Source organism: Lissotriton helveticus, chromosome 3_2 (assembly GCF_964261635.1).
Source record: "Lissotriton helveticus chromosome 3_2, aLisHel1.1, whole genome shotgun sequence".
Taxonomy (NCBI): domain Eukaryota; kingdom Metazoa; phylum Chordata; class Amphibia; order Caudata; family Salamandridae; genus Lissotriton; species Lissotriton helveticus.
The window spans coordinates 192,261,214-192,279,808 of NC_136062.1; the positions used below are offsets into that span (position 1 = coordinate 192,261,214).

General features: G+C 46.0%; 1 protein-coding gene across 2 annotated transcripts in view; it reads left to right on the forward strand.

Moving 5' to 3' along the window:
* The window catches only part of BBS4 (Bardet-Biedl syndrome 4), a 566,073-nt gene that overhangs the window by 83,187 nt on the left and 464,291 nt on the right, over window positions 1-18,595 (forward strand). Inside the window, exon 2 of one of the 2 annotated variants that reach the window (XM_078685031.1) lies at window positions 9,066-9,117. In XM_078685031.1, coding sequence (XP_078541157.1) covers window positions 9,066-9,117 — 52 coding nt within the window. Of the gene's footprint in view, window positions 1-9,065; window positions 9,118-18,595 lie in introns of those variants that run through there. The other variant, XM_078685032.1, reaches the window with a different exon arrangement.

An 18,595-nucleotide genomic window follows, 5' to 3' on the forward strand; every position in this document is an offset into this window, starting at 1 on the left:
AAGCGGTCAGAGCTGCAGAGGAAGGGCTGGAAGATAGAGTACCTGTGGAGGAGGGAGGAGGGCTGAAGGAATTCTTGATGCCCCTCCCGAAACAACTGATTAACATCTGTAGTAGTATTAAGTCCGGATCCCCCAGGGACCCGGCTCCTCCGAAAAGGGTAAGGGGGAGTCTGGAATGCCTGAAGCCCTTTATAAGACATCTGGTGGCGACCTTTTTTGGAACATGTTGTGTTCCCGGTTGCTGGAAGGAAGCCGTGGTTCTGCCGCTCCCTAAGAAACCACACCTCGGGTTAGATTGTTTAGATAACCTACACCCTATTTCCCTTTTGCCGTACTTCGCAAAGGTGGGCGGAGAAAGTTGTGAATGCGCAGCTAACGGCCTATATTGAGGAACATGACCTTCTTCACCCCACTCAGTCCGGCTTTCGAGCTAGGTACTTGACAGAATCAGCTCTGCTTCTTGCCACTGAATCCATCAGGCAACTTGTGGACGCAGGTCAAACGGCGGCCTTGATCCTGTTGGATCTAAGTGCCGCCTTTGACACTGTAGCTCATCATACGCTGGTACAATGTCTGAGGAAGGGCGGGGTGTGTGGCAGTGCTCTGAATTGGCTAAAATCTTTCCTGTCGGGTCGGTGCTTTCAGGTGAGACACGGCGAACACTACTCCAGGGTCATCAAGCTGAACCAGGGAGTGCCGCAAGGCTCGACCCTGAGCCCAACCCTGTTTAATATCTATGTAGCTCCCGTGGCGGAGATTGCTGCGAGGTTTGGGTCAGGGTCGTATCTTATGCTGATGACACGCAGCTGGTGGTCTCCCTGACCCAGGCTCCGGAGTCGGCCGCCTCCAGCTTCAGGGCATGCATGCAAGAACTAGCTGCTTGGATGGCTAAGAACTGCCTGAAGCTGAATGGCGTAAAGACGGAGGTGCTTGTGGTGGGTAGGGCCGTGACTGTGTGGTCATCGGCGTGGTGGCCCCAGGATTTGGGGGTGACACCCACTCCCTGTGTGCAGGCAAAGAACTTGGGAGTCTGGCTGGATCCCAGCCTTTCTTTCGATTATCAAACTAGGCGGGTGGCAGACACCTTCTTTGGAATCCTGAAGGTCCTGCGTAAAACCTTGGACCTACTACCGATGGTGGCTAGAAAGATTCTGGTTCATGCGTTGGTGACGTCGCGCCTAGATTACGGTAACATTCTGTATCTAGGTGCACCTGCTAAGTGCCTACTCCGTCTGCAGGGAGTACAGAATGCGGCAGCCCGCCTTATTTTGAGGCGCTCGAGAAGGTCTTCAGCCAGGGCAGCTCGGGTTGCGCTACATTGGCTCCCAATAAAAGAAAGAGTCATCTTCAAGGCGTTCTGTGTCCACCACCGGATCTTACAGGGAAAGGCCCCTGCGTATCTGTCGGAACTCCTGTCCCCCTATGTTCCCACACGCCAGCTGAGGTCAGGTGGGGTAGGCTTGGTGTGCGTACCCGCCATCAAAAAGGCCAGGATGGGCGGTTGGTCTTTCTGATTATTGGTGGCCAAGCAATGGAATGCTCTCCCGTTGGAGCTCCGGATAGTGGGCCAGGAGAGATGTTTCAGGAAAAAAGTAAAAACGCTTCTCTTTCCCCAAGCTTAGCAGGGTGAGGGTTAGGGGTTCTGTATTCTAGCTCACTTTACCGCAGCGCGGGGACACACTGGCATTAGTGTAACCATAGCGCTTTATAAATGGACCTATTATTATTATTATTATTATTATTATTATTATTATTATCAGCATAGTTAATAACACTGATTCCAAAAGTTCTTATTAGGGAGATGAGGGGACGAAGATAGACAATGAACAGAATGGGGCTGATGGCCGAGCCTTGAGGAACCCTTTGTTTAACCTATATTGAGAAAGAAAAGGGGACAGAGTCACTGCCTGCTGCCTATTAAAGAGGTACGAAGCTATCCAATCACAGGCCCTACCTCCCACCCCTCCTTCCCTCAGTCTGCTGATCAGAATTTGATGGTCTACCATATCAAATGTGGCCGACATGTCTAGCAGCACCAAAAAGACTGTCTGACCACTGTCGACCGCATTCACAGGTCGTCGAGGACTGCCACCAGGGCGGTGTCAGTCCCATGTGCTGGACGGAATCCAAATTGGACTTCATCCAGCAGCTGATTATCTTCCACAAAGTTGGAAAGGGATTTAGTCACTATTCTTTCGAATATTTTTACCGGGTAAGGTAACAAGGAAATAGGCCTGTAGTTGCTTGGTACTAACGGGTCCAAACAGGCCTTTTTAAGTAAAGGGGAAATTATTGCCTTCTTCCAACAATCTGGCACTACAGCAGTAGTTAAGGACTGTCTACAGATCTGATAGAGAAGCGGGAAAAGCTCATCTCCAAACAGCTTCCAGAACCTGTGCGACAAAGGATCCTTAGGAGAGCCTGATGAAACTCCAGAGGCCATTACAGCAAAGTCTTCATATGAAGGCATAGCAAATTGCTCCAGGACAGATGGACATTCCCTATTAGGTAAGGTGCTCTTTAACCCATTAATATGACCAGTGCATGAATCACTCTTTCCATCGGCTGATGGTTTCAGGCCAATTAAAATTTTATTAATCTTGTCCTCAAAGAAGCTAGACAGCTCATCGCACAAGGCTTGAGAAGCCGAACTAGAAGACTTGGCGCAGTCAGGGTTAGCTAATCCTCTGACCAAAGAGAACAGCGTTTGGAATTTGTTAGAGGATTTAAGGATTAACTCTTCAAGGTATTTGGCCTTGTGTTTGCCAATAGATCAACTCCAAACAATTTATTTGTAACAGTTTCTCTTCTCTTGCCCATCTCCCTCATGTCTCTAGGCTGTTCAGGCGAGCCCCCAGCCCAAAGTACTGGCATCTGTCTCTAAAATAAACTCAGACACATTTCCAAAAATAGCTTGCCATTCCAGATCTCTAGGCTGTTCCTGCACCACTCCAGATCTGTTCGAGCTTTCTGACAAAAACTCATTAAATCTGCATACTATAGACCTTTCCTCAAGCCTACTCTCTTTAACCTTTGAAGAACCCTGTAATGCAGGGATCCTAGAGAAATTGCTTACATAGAAGAGGATAGGAGACCACTAGTCCTTTCAAGTCCTTGAGTATTACTACCATCTTTACTAGGCTGTATCTTCCTTCCTTCCTTAATTTCTTTATCTTTTTCTGAGGGAGAAGTAACTGACTTCATAGAGTGTTTACCTGAAAACCTAGAAACTCCAAAGACTGACTTGGTACCAAGACTGACTTCTCCACGTACACAATGAGTTCAGATCTTTTAGAAGTTTCTTTGTCATACGTAAATGATTCATTAACATTTTTGCCTGACTCCTCAGCATGTAGGCATCTAAATATATTATTAGAAGAATTCCTCTCTCAGAAAGGCCACCACCGGTCTTAAGATCATGGCAAAGCAACATGGAGTGGAGGATAACCCTGAAGGAAGACAACAAAACTGGTATAGCACACCTCTCCATTTGAATCGGCGATACCTCATTGTATCCATCTCCATAGGAATCATGAAGCAGGCATCTTTTAAATCCAGTTTTACTATAAAATCCCACAAAAGATCGATTCCCTCCATCTTTAATTGCCTGTAGACCAAATACTTGTTTAGATCTCTTAGATTTATCACAGGGCGCCACCCTTTGTCTTTCTTTTTCACCATGAAGATTTTACTTACAAATCTATCATTTGAGTCTACAACTTTAATATTGCACTCTTTTCGAACATTTGAAAAACCTCCACATCCACCAAACACATTCTTTCTTTGTCGAAGACAATCTCCCTGGAGTTTCCAGAACCCATAGGTCGTTTGTCATTTTTCCTCATTTGTGTACAAATAGTTTTAGCCTTTTGGCTAAAACAATCTCTACTTGGCAAGAATCTGTACAAACTTTAGTACTTTGTGTCCTGAACCTTGAGATCTAGCTCTTCTCCCCCGGTTCTAGATCTTCCTCTCTGTGGGTAGAATCCTATTGAAGTTTGGAAACCTCTGCCATATCCCTTTGAATTCTGGGAGTACTGTTTTTGAGTATAAAAGTAGGATCTTCTAACGCCTCTGTCCCCTCCTGTCGGCCCTTCCAAAAATGTGTGTGACAAACACACCCTCATGCTATATTGAGCCTACTCCAAAGTCGTGAAGGTGGACACGTACTTGCTCAAAGACTTAATGAAGTTACGTCTGAATAGGAGACCACCAAGGTTGCCATCAGATTCTTTTTTTTGGCCAACTCCACGAGTTTCGGGCTCATTCTCATAAGGATGATCTTTTTTCTTTGAGATATCAGGCCTGCGTTGGTGTTGTCCAACATACAACCGCCCTTTAGCCCCAGCCCCTTAAGAGCTCCATGCCTATTTCCGAGTTATGTGTGCTTCTTCAGCCATGTCTAATATATGTACCAAAGGGCCCAAGTCCAAAAGGAGGTCCTGACATTGTTTCAGGCACCGCTGTAGGCCCTTTATGGGGTCCCTATCTGATTTGAAAAGGAATGTTATTTGCTCTGTATTTAGGTTGGGTGTATGACCTGTCTTATCATCTATTAATGGCCTGGGGCATTCACCCACATCAAATTCTGATGCTGCCTCTCAAGGGGTTTTCTCACCCACCGTTTTATAAAATTTGTCCTGATGGTCAGTGGCCACCACTCAGAGCTAAGTGGTTGCCATATGGCATCTGGGCTGAAAATATCCTTCCCCAAAGGATCCTTAACTGGCTCTGTAAGTCGTCGTCTAAACTCTCAAAGGTATCTAAACCTTCATCAGGGTCAAAGAAAAACTCATCAAATCCTTTGTCATCATTATTGGTATCGAACATATCATCCAGGCTGAGTGAGTCTTGGTCCTCTTTTGTGTAATGTAATGTATGTATACTTGTAAAGCGCACTGTTACCTCGTTACGTGGCGTCCTGGCGCTGTATACCGCTGGGGAACCCATCCTGGCTTTCCCTGTGAGAGGGCACCCCAAGGTGAAGCCAGGCATCCCCGGCGTTGCTGGGGCCGTTGTGGAGATTAAGCAAGCTATTGCCCAGAGTTGCAGAGTGGGACCCATGGTTAGCTTAGGCACCTAAGCGAGAATTATCGAGTCCGCGGACATTGACCCAAGACCCTGCCGCATCGGGAATTAAACCCTGGTCCCGGGCCGACCTCTGCTTCAGGGTCTGCCGCTTCTAACCGGTGAGCCACACTTCTCCACTTCTACACTTCTTTTGTGCTGCTGAGGACACCACTCCTTCTTGTGCTGCAGCTGATACCACCATTTCTGGTAGCGCTAACGCTACCCCAGCTTTGTGGAGTGCTATGGCTACCACTTGTGGAGGACAGGGGTTCGTCCCTCCTTCTCCTTGACACAGTGTTTAGGGGTCTGTTCAGATGACTTGTCTTTCTTAGGCCTTTCTTCCGTGTTTCAGGCTTGTCTTCGGCGGTGGCAGAGAAGCACTCCTTTTCTGAAGGAGTGCCCCTCTTCCTGTCGGACATAACTGCCTCCACTGCTGCTTTGATAGAGGTCTTTAACCCCTCTTCAAAGCAGTGAAGGCTGAGAAGTACCATCCCACTGCTTGTAAGCAGTATAGCTAAAGAAAAAATAAAATGATAATAATTCAATAATATTATCATTTTACTTGTTCCGGCTGCTTTGTGGGTGGGGCTGCTCTGCTCTCAATGCAGGGGAGTGGAGGAGTGGTTTACCCACTCTAAGTGCATAGGAATGCTCTACACGCTGTTGTATAACATTTTAGGACCCTATTGCAATTTTTCCGATTTATGCCCTTATATAGGTATAAATCACCATATCCTTATATAGGCATAGAAATCATAACCATATTTAGACATAGCTCATGCAGTCCAAATACGGCAGGGCTACTTCCACTAGTTCTGAAAATCCACAACGATTTCTTGAAAAACTCGGCTTCAGCAGCTAGGGACTTCCCCTTGCTTGAATACTGACTTGTCCAAGAACTCATGGAGTTTTCAAAGAACTGAGACTCTTTGATGACGTTATTATGTCCACCTTTACGTCAAACTCGGCACCTTCAAGGTATAAATATGCCCACACTTGCCATAGCAAGCACACTGTGGTTTGGAGCAGCTCGACTATCTACTTGCCCGAGGCATCCTGCTACAGCAAGTGCCGAAGGAAGCCGACCCTCCAGCAGACGCACTGAGAGAGACGCTGCCTTTTCTCCTGCCGAGAAATCCAGCTCCAGTGTTTCCAAGCTACCCTTGCGGGTTGTTGGGAAATCAAGTCCTGAGATTGACCTTCTTCATTCTAAACCAAGGTACGGAGCTGATTAGACTCAAAGAGAAATCTTGGATAGATTCTTGGCAAAGAATACTAAATTTATGCTACAATTCCCTTACTTCTTCCCTCGTACTAAGCTTAGGTTAGGTACATCGGGGTAGGCGTATTGTAGAAGCACCAGTTGAATACTTTTTAGCCTCTGTTATTTATGTATGTACAATGCTCTTACAGTATTATTTTATTCTACTCTTTTTACTGTATGCACTATATTTTACAACCAGTTTTACGATTGTAGCAGTTAATTTCTTATACTTGAGAAAGAAGACTGTTCAATAAATCCTTTTATTGAAAATGCCCGTCTATCTATTTCTCTGCACCTCTAGTGAAACGAAGTATGCACGAATGACTGAGTAAAATATCGATCTATTGTTTCCACAACCCTGAAGATCAGTTTTATCTTGGGAAACAAAGTTGTCATGTTTCTGCGGTTGTCAGAAACGAAATCCCTTCTTGTGAACTCGAGAAAGTTTCTAGTGACCTCTGTGCTGGCTGGCACTCACAATTAAGTCAAATATATTTCGATAGAGACCTAGTTGACATAAGTCCTACCTCACATCTATAGGATATATTATTCCAATGCGCAGAGCCTATTGGGAATATAGGAACTACACTACAACGCAGGCTGCGTTACATCCTGGGTGGAGAACATACCCAAGCACCCAGTCCCTCCTGAGCACCGAACCACAGCGTTCGGACCAATAACAACGCTTCATTGCAGCATTGTGATTGGTCAGAGGAGCCTGGATGCTACCTGGGTGCTTACTGCTTCCTGTTCTGAGTCCAACGCAAAGGAGAGACGCAGCAATACAGAATGTTTTTTTTATTTTTTACATTGCCCGCATTGCCACCCCCGATCCGTGCCGGCTGCCACTGCTTTAAAGTATTTCCTAACCATCTCCTCAGTTACCTATAGCCAAGGGGTTTCCCTCTCCTCAGCCGTACACTACCTAAAATAATCCGTGATATACACTATATTATTAAAAACATAAGCCAAAAATCACTAAATATTACCTACTATTATTTAAAATGACATCCTAAATTTGTAATTATTAACCAAACTATAAATCTAAATCTAAACTTGATAATATTGGAAATCTTCTATTAAACCCTCTTCTCTTTTTTTAAATACTACTTACATGGGGGTACACCCTAGGGAAAAAATATACGCTGTTTCAAAAATCAGTAACCTCACAGGATAAAGAAAGCGGCACTACTAGTCAGCTGACAACCAGATTGGATATAAGCACTTTAGAGCAACTGGCGATCACCTTTGAAACAAAGATATTGCCATGGCAGCTAGTTTTGTTTTGGTATCCCAATACAAAATGGCAGCTGTATTCCGGTCCTCTTTCCATAGCGTTTACCTTCTTTTTAAAAATAATTTTTTAATATGTGATCAGAAGACTACCCTCCACAGCTGGGCTCATTGTGGTCGCGTGATTGCGCACTTCAAATACTCACTGCCATGGTCGGGCTTGCCACCTGTTAACTCCTTGGCCGAGCCTTAATAAAATGGGAGTAGTAAGCCTTAATAAAATGGGAGTGGTAGCATGCGCACGTGCCACCGCCTTAGGTTCCCGCTCCAGGCTGTGTCTTCATGCACCTCTTGTGCATCGGGAGAGGCCGGCCGTTTATGGGAGCCAACTGGGTGCAAAGGCGTGTTAGTCTGAGAGCCTCCCCGGCACGTACTATTGCCTCAGCGCCTGCTGACTAGCAACTACGCAGATAAACAAAAACATGCCGTTGGTATGTGCCTGTTGTTTGCAGCTGCATTGTAATCCCAAATTAACAACTAGGTCATTATTAGCTCATTGACCCATATTGCCTTAACAGTAGTTTATTACACAGATAAAGAAATTCAGTTTAAAAGAACAGCTAATTTAAACACAAGAAATGAAAGCCTAAGATTTACTCCATATACTCCATATATTCTCCAAGCAATCTAAGTGTATATATGGTATATATGTGTGTGTGTACACACACACACACATATATATATATATATGTATATAAAGTATATAAAAATACGTAAATCAAATAATTTTAGAAAAGGTATACAACAGTAAATAAAGTAATGTGCCTATCTGTTGAGGGAGGAGCTAATAAAAGAGGGAGATAGCTGTGTGTTATGGTCATATATACTGCATTGTGATTCCACAATTAATCATTTTACTTTGTGAGGTTTTTAAGTTCTTCAAAGGACTGCATGTGGGGCAGCAATAAAGGTTTATGCATGATGTTAACCTCTAGTCTTGTAATGAAATCCTTGCCGCAGACCATGACTTGAACTTCTTTTCCTATTGTCAGACTATGTAGCCACGTGTTATCTCTCATTCTGTGAGTATATTTCTTCTAACTCATGGTATGACTTCTATATTATACATGGACAGCACAACCAAATTGCCTCTCCACCTACTTTCTCTGCAAGGTAAGCAAACCTATTAGAGTAATCCCTTTATCACCCAAACAGCAATAATGTGGAGATGATACCTTCCACGTTGCATTACCATTTTTTTAATGGTCCAATTTGGCATTAAATAGGGGGATGCAAGCTCCCTACTGCAATACCAAATGTAGGTGGTATGATGCTGACAGAGGTGGTTCTCTCTTTAGATGAGGTGTTCCTTATTAGTTACCCCCATTTACCTCTGTACATTTTCCTATTAAGGGACCCTCCACTAAACGATTTTCCGTCACAACAGGAGTGGAGTACTAGGCACGTTTCTCACACTTTGATGATTTTCTGGTTTCAGGTTCCTTCATTTCCAGTGTCAACTGAAGCTCGGAAAACACGGCCCAAGAAAGGTGGGTGAGCAAATTAAGATACGTATCCATCAATATGTATATAATGGTATCAAATGGAATTGTAAATATGTAATTGTGGAAATTAAATACACAAATGAAAGTACGGTAATGAAAGCATTGCTGACACTCAGAACAATAGTTAAGTACTAATCGGTACCACAGTAAGCTGGTAAAACTGCTGAGCATATTAAGCATTCACTTTACAAATCTGATCAGCTGTCTGTTATACTTCAAATTTTCTGAGGTTGATAAAATTAGCACCAATTGTGACTAGGTAATAACAATTTGCCATCCTGGCATTTTCATTCACTTATAAGTACTATGAACCACCAGTTTGTTTGCGTGAAGATAATCATTTCTCATTGAGTCTTCATTATTTATCCCTGTCTACCTGCTGGATCCATTATTACTTTTTATGAAGATAAATATCTCTTTTCGAAATAATTGTTATGCCTGTCAAGGAAACAAGCATTTACAATGAAATAGGTCTCGCTTTCGCAAAAGTTAGAGCTATTGGCATTGTAAATGACAAACTTTTTATTTATGTGTTGGTTTTGAAAACAGATAAATAAATGACATTGTCATTTACAATGCCAATAGCTTAATCTCTCGCAAATGCGAGATCTATTGCATTTGCAATGCAATGGGTCTCGTATTTACGCAAGTTTGAGCTATTGACATTGCAAATAACAATGCGTTTTATTTATGTTTCAAAAACCAAAACCTAAATAAAAGGTCTCTCACACTGCTGTCTCTCACACTGCTGTCTCGCACACACTGCTGTCTCTCTTACACACACTGCTGTCTCTCTCACACACCATGCTCTCCCTAGAACACACACACTGCTGTCTCTCACACTGCTGTCTCTCTCACACACACTGCTGTCTCTCACACACACACTGCTGTTTCTCACAGTCTTTCTTACACACAATGCTGTCTCTCATGCACACTGCAGGTGTGGGTTGTGGCTTTCCAGCTCATATCTGGAGTGTGGGCGCTGCTGTCTTTTCATGGCTATTTTTTTACATACTCCCCAGGGCATTAGTGGTAGCTTCAAAAGCTTTTGTTTTGGGGGGAGGGATGTTCGGGGTCAGATCTCAGCCCAAAGCCCCGACCCCTCTTCATGGCCTTTTGCCCTCATGCCTCGTAAACGCAATTGGCTTATGATTTTGTCCCTTTATAGACACATCCCCTATAAGATCCTCCCCCTAAACCTCCTCCTCCCATTGTGAAATGTATCTGCAAGTTGGCATGCCTGGGCAGTAATTTTGTGGCAGTCAATGGATCAATGCAAAAATGCAGCGTACAATTCATTCATTTTCTAGTCTGCTGCAGGCAGAAAGCAGATCATGCAAAAACCGAGATTTTGCACCCGATTCACATTTGCATACTACGGCTATGAAAAAGAAAATAATTGCCAGAGCCACACACACACACACACACACACACACAGAGACACACACACACACACAGAGACACACACACACACACACAGATCCACACAAACACAGAGCCACACACACACAGAGCCACACACACACAGAGCCACACACACACAGAGCCACACACACACACACAGAGCCACACACGCATTTTGTTTTTAAAACACAGCTTCCTAGTATGGAGCTGAAAGAGACAAGCTGTGAATACCGAATTGTTTGCGCTTGCATTGTTATAGATTGACCTGCTGTGCACTCTCTAGCCTTTTTTTTCTTCAAAGTCTCTTGTTTTTTTTGCTCTTTGGAATTAATTACCCAATGTTCACTGAGGTCATTTCTTTTTAATTCAGGGATGCAGCTAGCTCTAGAGAGTTTCAGAGTTATTTCCATGTGATATCTTACATTGCTGAATGCATCCTGTGTAGATTGCCAAGATTTATAACGCTTGCTTGACACTGCCATTTTTATTGAATCTAATCTTTATATTTTTCTTGTTTCAATAAACATTGGCCAGGGCAATATATTCATCCATTCCACCCACTCCTTTCTATTTTGCATGGAATCTGAAAGAATGCGCCTGTTTTGTGTAGCGCCAATAAATGTCAACCTTGAAGCATGGAAAGACCAGCATTTGTAATGCAATAGGTCTTGCATTATTAAAGTTTGAGCTATTGGCATTGTTAAATAATGCAATACCAATAGCTCAAACTTTAATAGCGCGAGACCTATTGCATTGCAAGTGCTGTTTTCTTTTTTGCTGATGCTTCACTACACCTGTAAACCTTAAAGGCACGATCTGTTGGCTTTCCCAATGCCTGCTTCAATGAAATACAAACAGGAAAAGGCCTTCTCCCATCAAGGATTATTCTTCTGGAGTTCCCTTTTTTTCACCTCGTCGCTCTCAGATTAACTGAGACACCAAAAGTAGTCTCTTCAGACAAACATTTGGACTGCATTATCTTTTCAACTTGCCTGGTAACCTAATCCCCACAAAACCTCAATGCTCTGTACCTTCTGCATGAGGTTAAAAAAAACAAGCGAAACTAGTATTGGCAAAGCCAATAGTTCTGGGTTTAATGTACTAATATTTGCAGGTTTAGCACACTTGAGTGAGAAACTCAGGGAGAGAGGAAGCAATGTCAGTGTATCCTAACTCCTGAGAGTGCACGGTACGGATCTCCCTCAGTTCCCGGCTTTGCGAAGCATCCCTTTGCCTCGGTCCCTGAGGACTGAAGCCCCCCCTGGCCCACCCCACACACACACCCCGCCTCCTCCACCTGAGAAACTCAGGGGCTAGTGTTTCTCCCCGCCCCTGAAATAGCCGAGCGGCTCATGCCTCTGTCCCTGGGGATGCACAGTTTACTGAACCCGTGTGCCTTAGTCCCTTAGGGTGCAGAGTACTCCCGGGTCTCATTCCATGGGTTCTGACCCCTACGCCGCTGCCCCTGAGAGTGGAGAGAGTTCTTGTAGGGTCAAGCCCTACTGCCTCAGCTCGACCTTCGCGTCTCTGCTCTCTACCTGTGAGCGCAGGAACCATTACCCCCCTAACATCCCAGACACGTCCCACGACCCCTGGTGCACAGGGCTGCCACACAGAGCCATAGTGAATTTATCCCGGTATCTGTCTCTCTGTTCACTCCGTCCTTCATGCTCTCCTTCTCTCTCTCTCTCTCTGTCTCATCTCTTTGTCGCACGCCATCGCTCTCTCAGACACTGGCCACCCTCTCTCTCTCTCTCTCTCTCTCTCACGCTCTCAATAAACCCCCGCGGTCCATTTTTCATCCATCTCTTTCTCGCAGTCTCTCTCACTCTAATTCTCAAGGCGAGAAAAGTTCCTGTCATTCTCAAGAAGTCTCAACTAGCTTGCACGCCTAATCTGACAGCCCCTTCTGCTGGCGGGTTCCCACTTTCCGAGTGCTCTTAAGAGAGTTACGCTAAAACACAACGCCTAACCACAAGACACGGGCTAAAGCGCAGAAGCCTGCGTGTAACGATTCCTGTATAAAGGCTTCACTGCAGAGGAAAAAAAATACACCACCCATTGCCCTGAATTAATTTGATTTTTGCTGCTAATCAACAGGGGCAAAGCTAACAATGGTGCAGCACTTGGAGTGGCACCGTGGCCCACTACCTGGCAGTCAAGTGTTTGGGTGCGTAGCTGGCTACAGTCCAAATAAAATAGAGTCCTTGCCCCTCTTCCCCACTCCTATGGCAGGACAAGCGCTCGCCATGGACTTGTAAAACAGGTAATGCTCACAACGCTCCGAGTGATGCAAGCTTTCCTTACGCTTACGAGACACAGAAACTCAAGAAATACATCGGGTGTGGTTATAAAATGGAGAAGGTGTCATGGAAGAAATAAAAACGGCCATTGTGACGTGTACCTTTCTCTTTTACAGCTGTCCCACTTGGACGTGCTGGTCTGCCTTCCATGTGTGTCGCAAAAGGATTCTTGTCTTTATGGGGCCATAAAGATAAGAATCCTTTTGCGACGCACACGGAAGGCAGACGAGCGCATCCAAGTGGGACGGCTGTAAAAGAGAAAAGTGTACGTCACACAAACTTATTTTCCAATGGCTGGCGACTGTTTAGCATAAACGGTGACGCCGGCCAATGGAAAAGAGGGGCGGGGCTTAAAGCCTGTTACTGAAACCTCCTGAAAACATTAAATCTCGCCAGCGAGACTGCGCATGTGCACAGCTCAATCTAGGCTACGACCTAAAAAACGGATGGGAGGAAATGGACTGGAGGCTCATAATACAATAATTGCAGTATGCCACTTTAAAGCATTACAGTTGCTGCAGAGTTCCAAAGCCCACTACAGTGACAGATAGGTCGCCAGTAGGTAGTTTTAGTTAGGACCATGTTTCCATAGGAAAAGTGCTTTTTAATTTGCCTATATCTTTGGTGGCAGTTGACGTATCTTCACGTAATTATCCCAAAAAAGTGTGCTGCTAATTATAGTTGTGCATGGAAAGTTTTGGGGCGATCTGTCTAGTGGGGACCTGAATAAGGGTTGGGGAGAGTAAAAAAAGAATTTGTTTACAATGTTAATTCCCATAGGGATTTTGAACACTACTACAGCCGGAACTGCTAGACTGAATTGCACCAGATTTGGCAGAAAGTGAGCTCCTGGTCCAAAAAGAGTGCTTTTGGGTATTTGATGTAAATCTCTTCAGTAGTTTTATAGTTATTAAAAGAAAACCACATTTGTATTTATAGAGATGCAACCCCTTCGCAAATCCTCAGATCTCTCCGGATCTCGTGCAGAGATCTGATTGTCTGCCAACACTTCAACTGGTAAGAGTTGGCCGCCATCTTGGGACTCAGCTGAGTCCCTCAAAAAAAAGGTAAAAAAACAATAGGGGGCAGGGTAGGAGTACCCTGACCTCCTAGTCTTGATGCTGGGGGCCCAGAGGGTCCCTTCTAGACCTAAAAAGCATTTTTTCTTACATGTTTGCAGGGAAAATCGTGACACTCGCATAAAAAAACAAAAACGTACAGATTTGTGCACTTTTTAAAAATAAAAAAACCCTGTTGGGCCAGGGCCCGGGCATGCACATACATTTAAAAAATACAGGCGGGTGCTCACGCAGCCCCCTTCCTGAGGCTCTTATGAGCCCCTTGAGCTTTATTTTTTTTTTTTTTTTTTTTTTTTAAACCTTTATTGAACAATGAAAGCTCACAAATACTGGCCTACAACCCCACGGGCTGGCCAGAACAGAATGGTCAAATAACCAGCATACAAAAAGAAGATCTGCACAGGTTATAACATCAGGAGCACTGGTGAAGCAATAAAAACCATCGAGCGTTCAGCAAGAGCAGGATAATAAAGGTTAATTTTCTAGCACGGGGAGGGGACCAAAGGAATAACGGGCCGTCTATGAGAGTACAAGGGAGGGGCCGCGGCAAGCCGCCATTTTATAAACACAACGTAAGAAAATGAAGCCATATAATCAAATCTAGCAAAGGACAGAAACAGAATCAGACCATCAAATAGCGACAGTGGCAACAGTAAATCGTGCTCACTCACCTCCGCCCCTACCCGAACAGAGAAGACGTGGTCAAAAAGCCCCATCACAAAGACTATGCACTACGCACCCCAACGGAAAAAGGGGACCTCCATAAAGGAGGAAGGGAAAGAGGGAGAAAAAGACAACAAAAGGAACACCCGCCAGACCATGCACCCCCAGGGGGAAAAACAGGACAATAAAACCGGCATGCGATGGAACAGAAACACGATACCAGAATAGGCAGCGAACCACAATCAGCCACACACCGGAAGAAGGACAGAGAACCCCCGGGGGAGATACGAGGTGACAGAGTCCCGAAAAAGTGAATACACAAGAGCCATAGAACAAAAAAGGGGAAAATAAGGGGGGAAAAAGACCCCCCGACACAAACAGACCCCCCCCACCCACCCCTAAGCCCACCCTGCACCCCTGCAGAAGGCTACGGCCTACCCCCCCCGCAGCGTGCCTGTCGCCCTAAGTAGAACCCGAAATATAGTGAAGCAAGAAAAGTTGGAATTAAAAGACAAAAAAGGGGGGGGGTAAGGAAGGGAAGGAAAGAAGGGAGTAAAGACATACAGACATACACACGGGGGAGGGCCAAAGACAGGAGTAAACGCACCCATCCACCCGCCCGGGTTAAAGGTCCAAGTCCTCGGGAAGCCAAAGAGTATCAGGCCAAAGTCCAGGAGCACTAACCAGTTACACAGAACCATATCAGGACACAGAGATCATCCAAACCGTTCATGAGCTACCGCATATAAGAGTCAGTTTTCATCAGCCCTGACCCTTTTTATCCAAAGCAGTAAGGGTCCGATCCAACGAGGACCCTGCCAGAAAGAACAGAAGGCAGGCAGCAGGAGAGTCCAACGGGAGTCCAAAAAAGTCACAGGAAGAAAAGCACGGAAGATCCAGGAAAATCACAGAATGTAGCAAACGATGCAGGCACAGTTCCAAGGATATATCCATAAAAACCGACCCATCCGGGCCGGCACAGGAGACGTCATCGGGCAGTGGTGAGTGAGAGGGACCAGGAGAATCATGAAAGTCCGGCAAAACAAAATCCAGCTCCCGGGCCAAGGGCAGAGAAGGCAGCACAGGAGGAGAAGGCGCCATCAGGTTGCGCACCTCCGGGGCGGCAGCCGGGGCCGAGTCCGCCAGGAGAGTACCAGCCACACCCCGCGATATCAATGCCTCATCCGGTCCTGGGGGTCCGGGAGGCCCGCAGTGAGGAACCGTCTCCAGAGCCAGGAGTGGCGCGGCCACCGAGAGCCGCCAGGATAGCAGGATGTTTAAGATCTCCTTAAGTGCAGTAAAACCTTCACAGTATCCGACACCCGGGCCTTGCGGCGGGCCCTCAGTGCTCGTCCGGGCCCGGCCCAAACAAATGGGGTTGGTCGCCATCTTGAGAGCCCGAACAGGCCGCGCGGCCAACAACCTCCGCCGGGGCGGCAGTCAAGCAGATGAAGTTCCGCCGACAGGCAGAAAAACACCCCGGACAGGAAGGGGGGCCACCAGAAGAAGGGGATTCGCCGGCCCCCCAATGTCGCCAGTCCCGTCCTCCAAGTCCGGGCGGCAAAGAACAAAATGGCCGGACCGGAGAACAAAGGGGGAGGAAGCCGAACACACGAGGAACCCCAATAATGAAGGGCAGCGTCACCATCCAAGGCTGCCGCCACACAGGAGTCTCTCAGCCAGGAACCTCCGGCTCACACGAACAGCGGCCCTCCAATCACCTCCAGCGCGCCCCGAAGGGCAAGCCCGCAGGCTGCATCCGGCCCAGGAGCCGGGACGAAGAACCAGGCCAGTCCGCTCTCGAGTCCCGGGAATGGTCGAGGGCACTGCACCGGACCCACAGCAGCCAGGACAACCGGAACAAGTGGTAAGTGCCTGCAGTGCGTCGTAGTAGTACCACACAGCAAGGAGGGCTTCCCGGGGCAGGATAAATGCAGGATAAATGCGAAAAACACAGGCGGGCGAACGGAGCCGAGCTAAAGCGCGGCCATCTCGGTCGCGAGTTAGGCTCCTCCCCCCCTTGAGCTTTATTGACACTAGGGAGGGGGGCTGCTATGACTCCTCTCCATTGGGCTTTAGGGGCCATGGGTACTGCCATTACCGGGGCTTAAACTAAAATAAAGGACAGTCCCCCCAACCCCCCCCCCCCTCTTCCTGGGGCTTACATATGTCCAGGGAACACCACCTGGGCTTGACAAAGGCAAAGCAACTGTTTTCTCAGCAACTCCACATTGAAAGACTATCTGAAATGCTTTGTGGAGGTGAATGCAATGTTGATCTGTTGGAGCACAATGTGTAGTGACTGTTTCGAGTGGTGTCTTTTTTATCCTTACCGAATGAGAGCCATGGATCTCCCTTTAAATGACTGTGAGTACACAAATGTGCAAAATCCCCTGAAGTTCTGCCCATTTGGCCCCGCTCCGTCCACCTTAATAGTATGCAGTGGTCTTCCTGCCTTTTGCCAGTAAGACAGGCAACTGACCAAAAGGCCACCCAGCACTTTTCTTGCTGATTTTTGATGACGCGTTCTTGATGCTGTGGAATATGAGTACATCTTCACCAAACAAAGAAGCACTTACTTCATATAGTTTGCATTGTCTCTTTAGAAGAAATTAACAACTTGCGCGCGACATGCAAATGTTCCATTTGGCAAGCAAAAAAGAGGCACAAGAAGAAATACAACTAGACCTATTTATTGGCCTGTTGAACAAAAAACTCTAAAGCTATCTAGATGGTTATAAATCGATTAAACAATGAAAAGGTCTTCCCCTGACAAAATGGAAACAACGTTACTGCAGACAGCTGGTCTCATCACATCAGCACTCTCTACCAAACCAATCACAATCACACAAACTGACAACTTCCACACTCTACAACTTACCAAATCTCCAGAACCAAATAGGATGTTAAAGAACAAACGCACCGATTAGCATTAACCATTACGGCTAAAAGGATGGCAGACTTACTTGAAAAGTAGAATGGATGGCATCCCTGGACCAAATGGTATCCCAGCTTCAGTTTATAAACAGAACATTGAATTCTGGTCACAACTGCTAGAAAGGATTTTCAGAACCTGCCTTGTTACAGACACCATCCCGCCCTCTTGGCTAGGTTCAATCCTGCAACCCATTTGCAAAAAGGCTCTGTAGTGAACCCAGAAAGCTATCGCCTCATCACTCTTCTAGATGTTGAGGCTAAATACTTTGCTTCCTTATTACTGGAGGACCTAGAAACATGCAAGCTTAGTTCACTTGCTCTCACTAAATCAAACTGGATTTAGGCCCATGTTGGGCACCACTGATAATCTAGTGGTAAGTAGGATAATAGTGTCAAAACATATACAGAAAAACAACTCTTTGACCATGTCCCACGCGTACTCCTCTGGCTAAAATTAAAACACTGGGGCATCCCGGAACCATGGCTCCGAGACATCCAACTGCTCTACTCTGAAACATGGACCAGAGGTAAATTAGATAACAACTCAACAGTCTCCAACAAGATCATGATGGAACAAGGAGTGAAACAAGGATGTGTTTTGGCGCCAGCCCCTTTTAGCCTATTTATGTCCGATTTGTTCCCTGCCATTGATGCGATTGTCAGCGGCGCGCCAAAGCTGGGACATCGCCATATCCGCTTCCTTCTTTAGCCTGACGACCTTGCTCTCATGAGAAAAAATGGTGAGGGGGTTACAAAGGCTGCTCAACGTCTTCTTTGCACACAGCACTACGAACGGCATAACAGTGAATTTCGAGAACACCAATGTGGTGATCATTGAACAGAAACGGAAACTTGGTACCTCAACAAACACAGACTGTCCAGAGCCCCCAGATACAAGTACCTTGGATGTTGGCTTGATGATAAGGGAGGGCACTTAACCCACCAGAATTCACTTAAACCAAAGCCCGCAGCGCTACAATATAGCCTTATAGCCCACCATAGTGGGCTATACCGGCTATTAAAGGCCCGCTCCAGCATTAAACTTTAACAAGGGGTCAGGACTTTAATAGCCGGGTT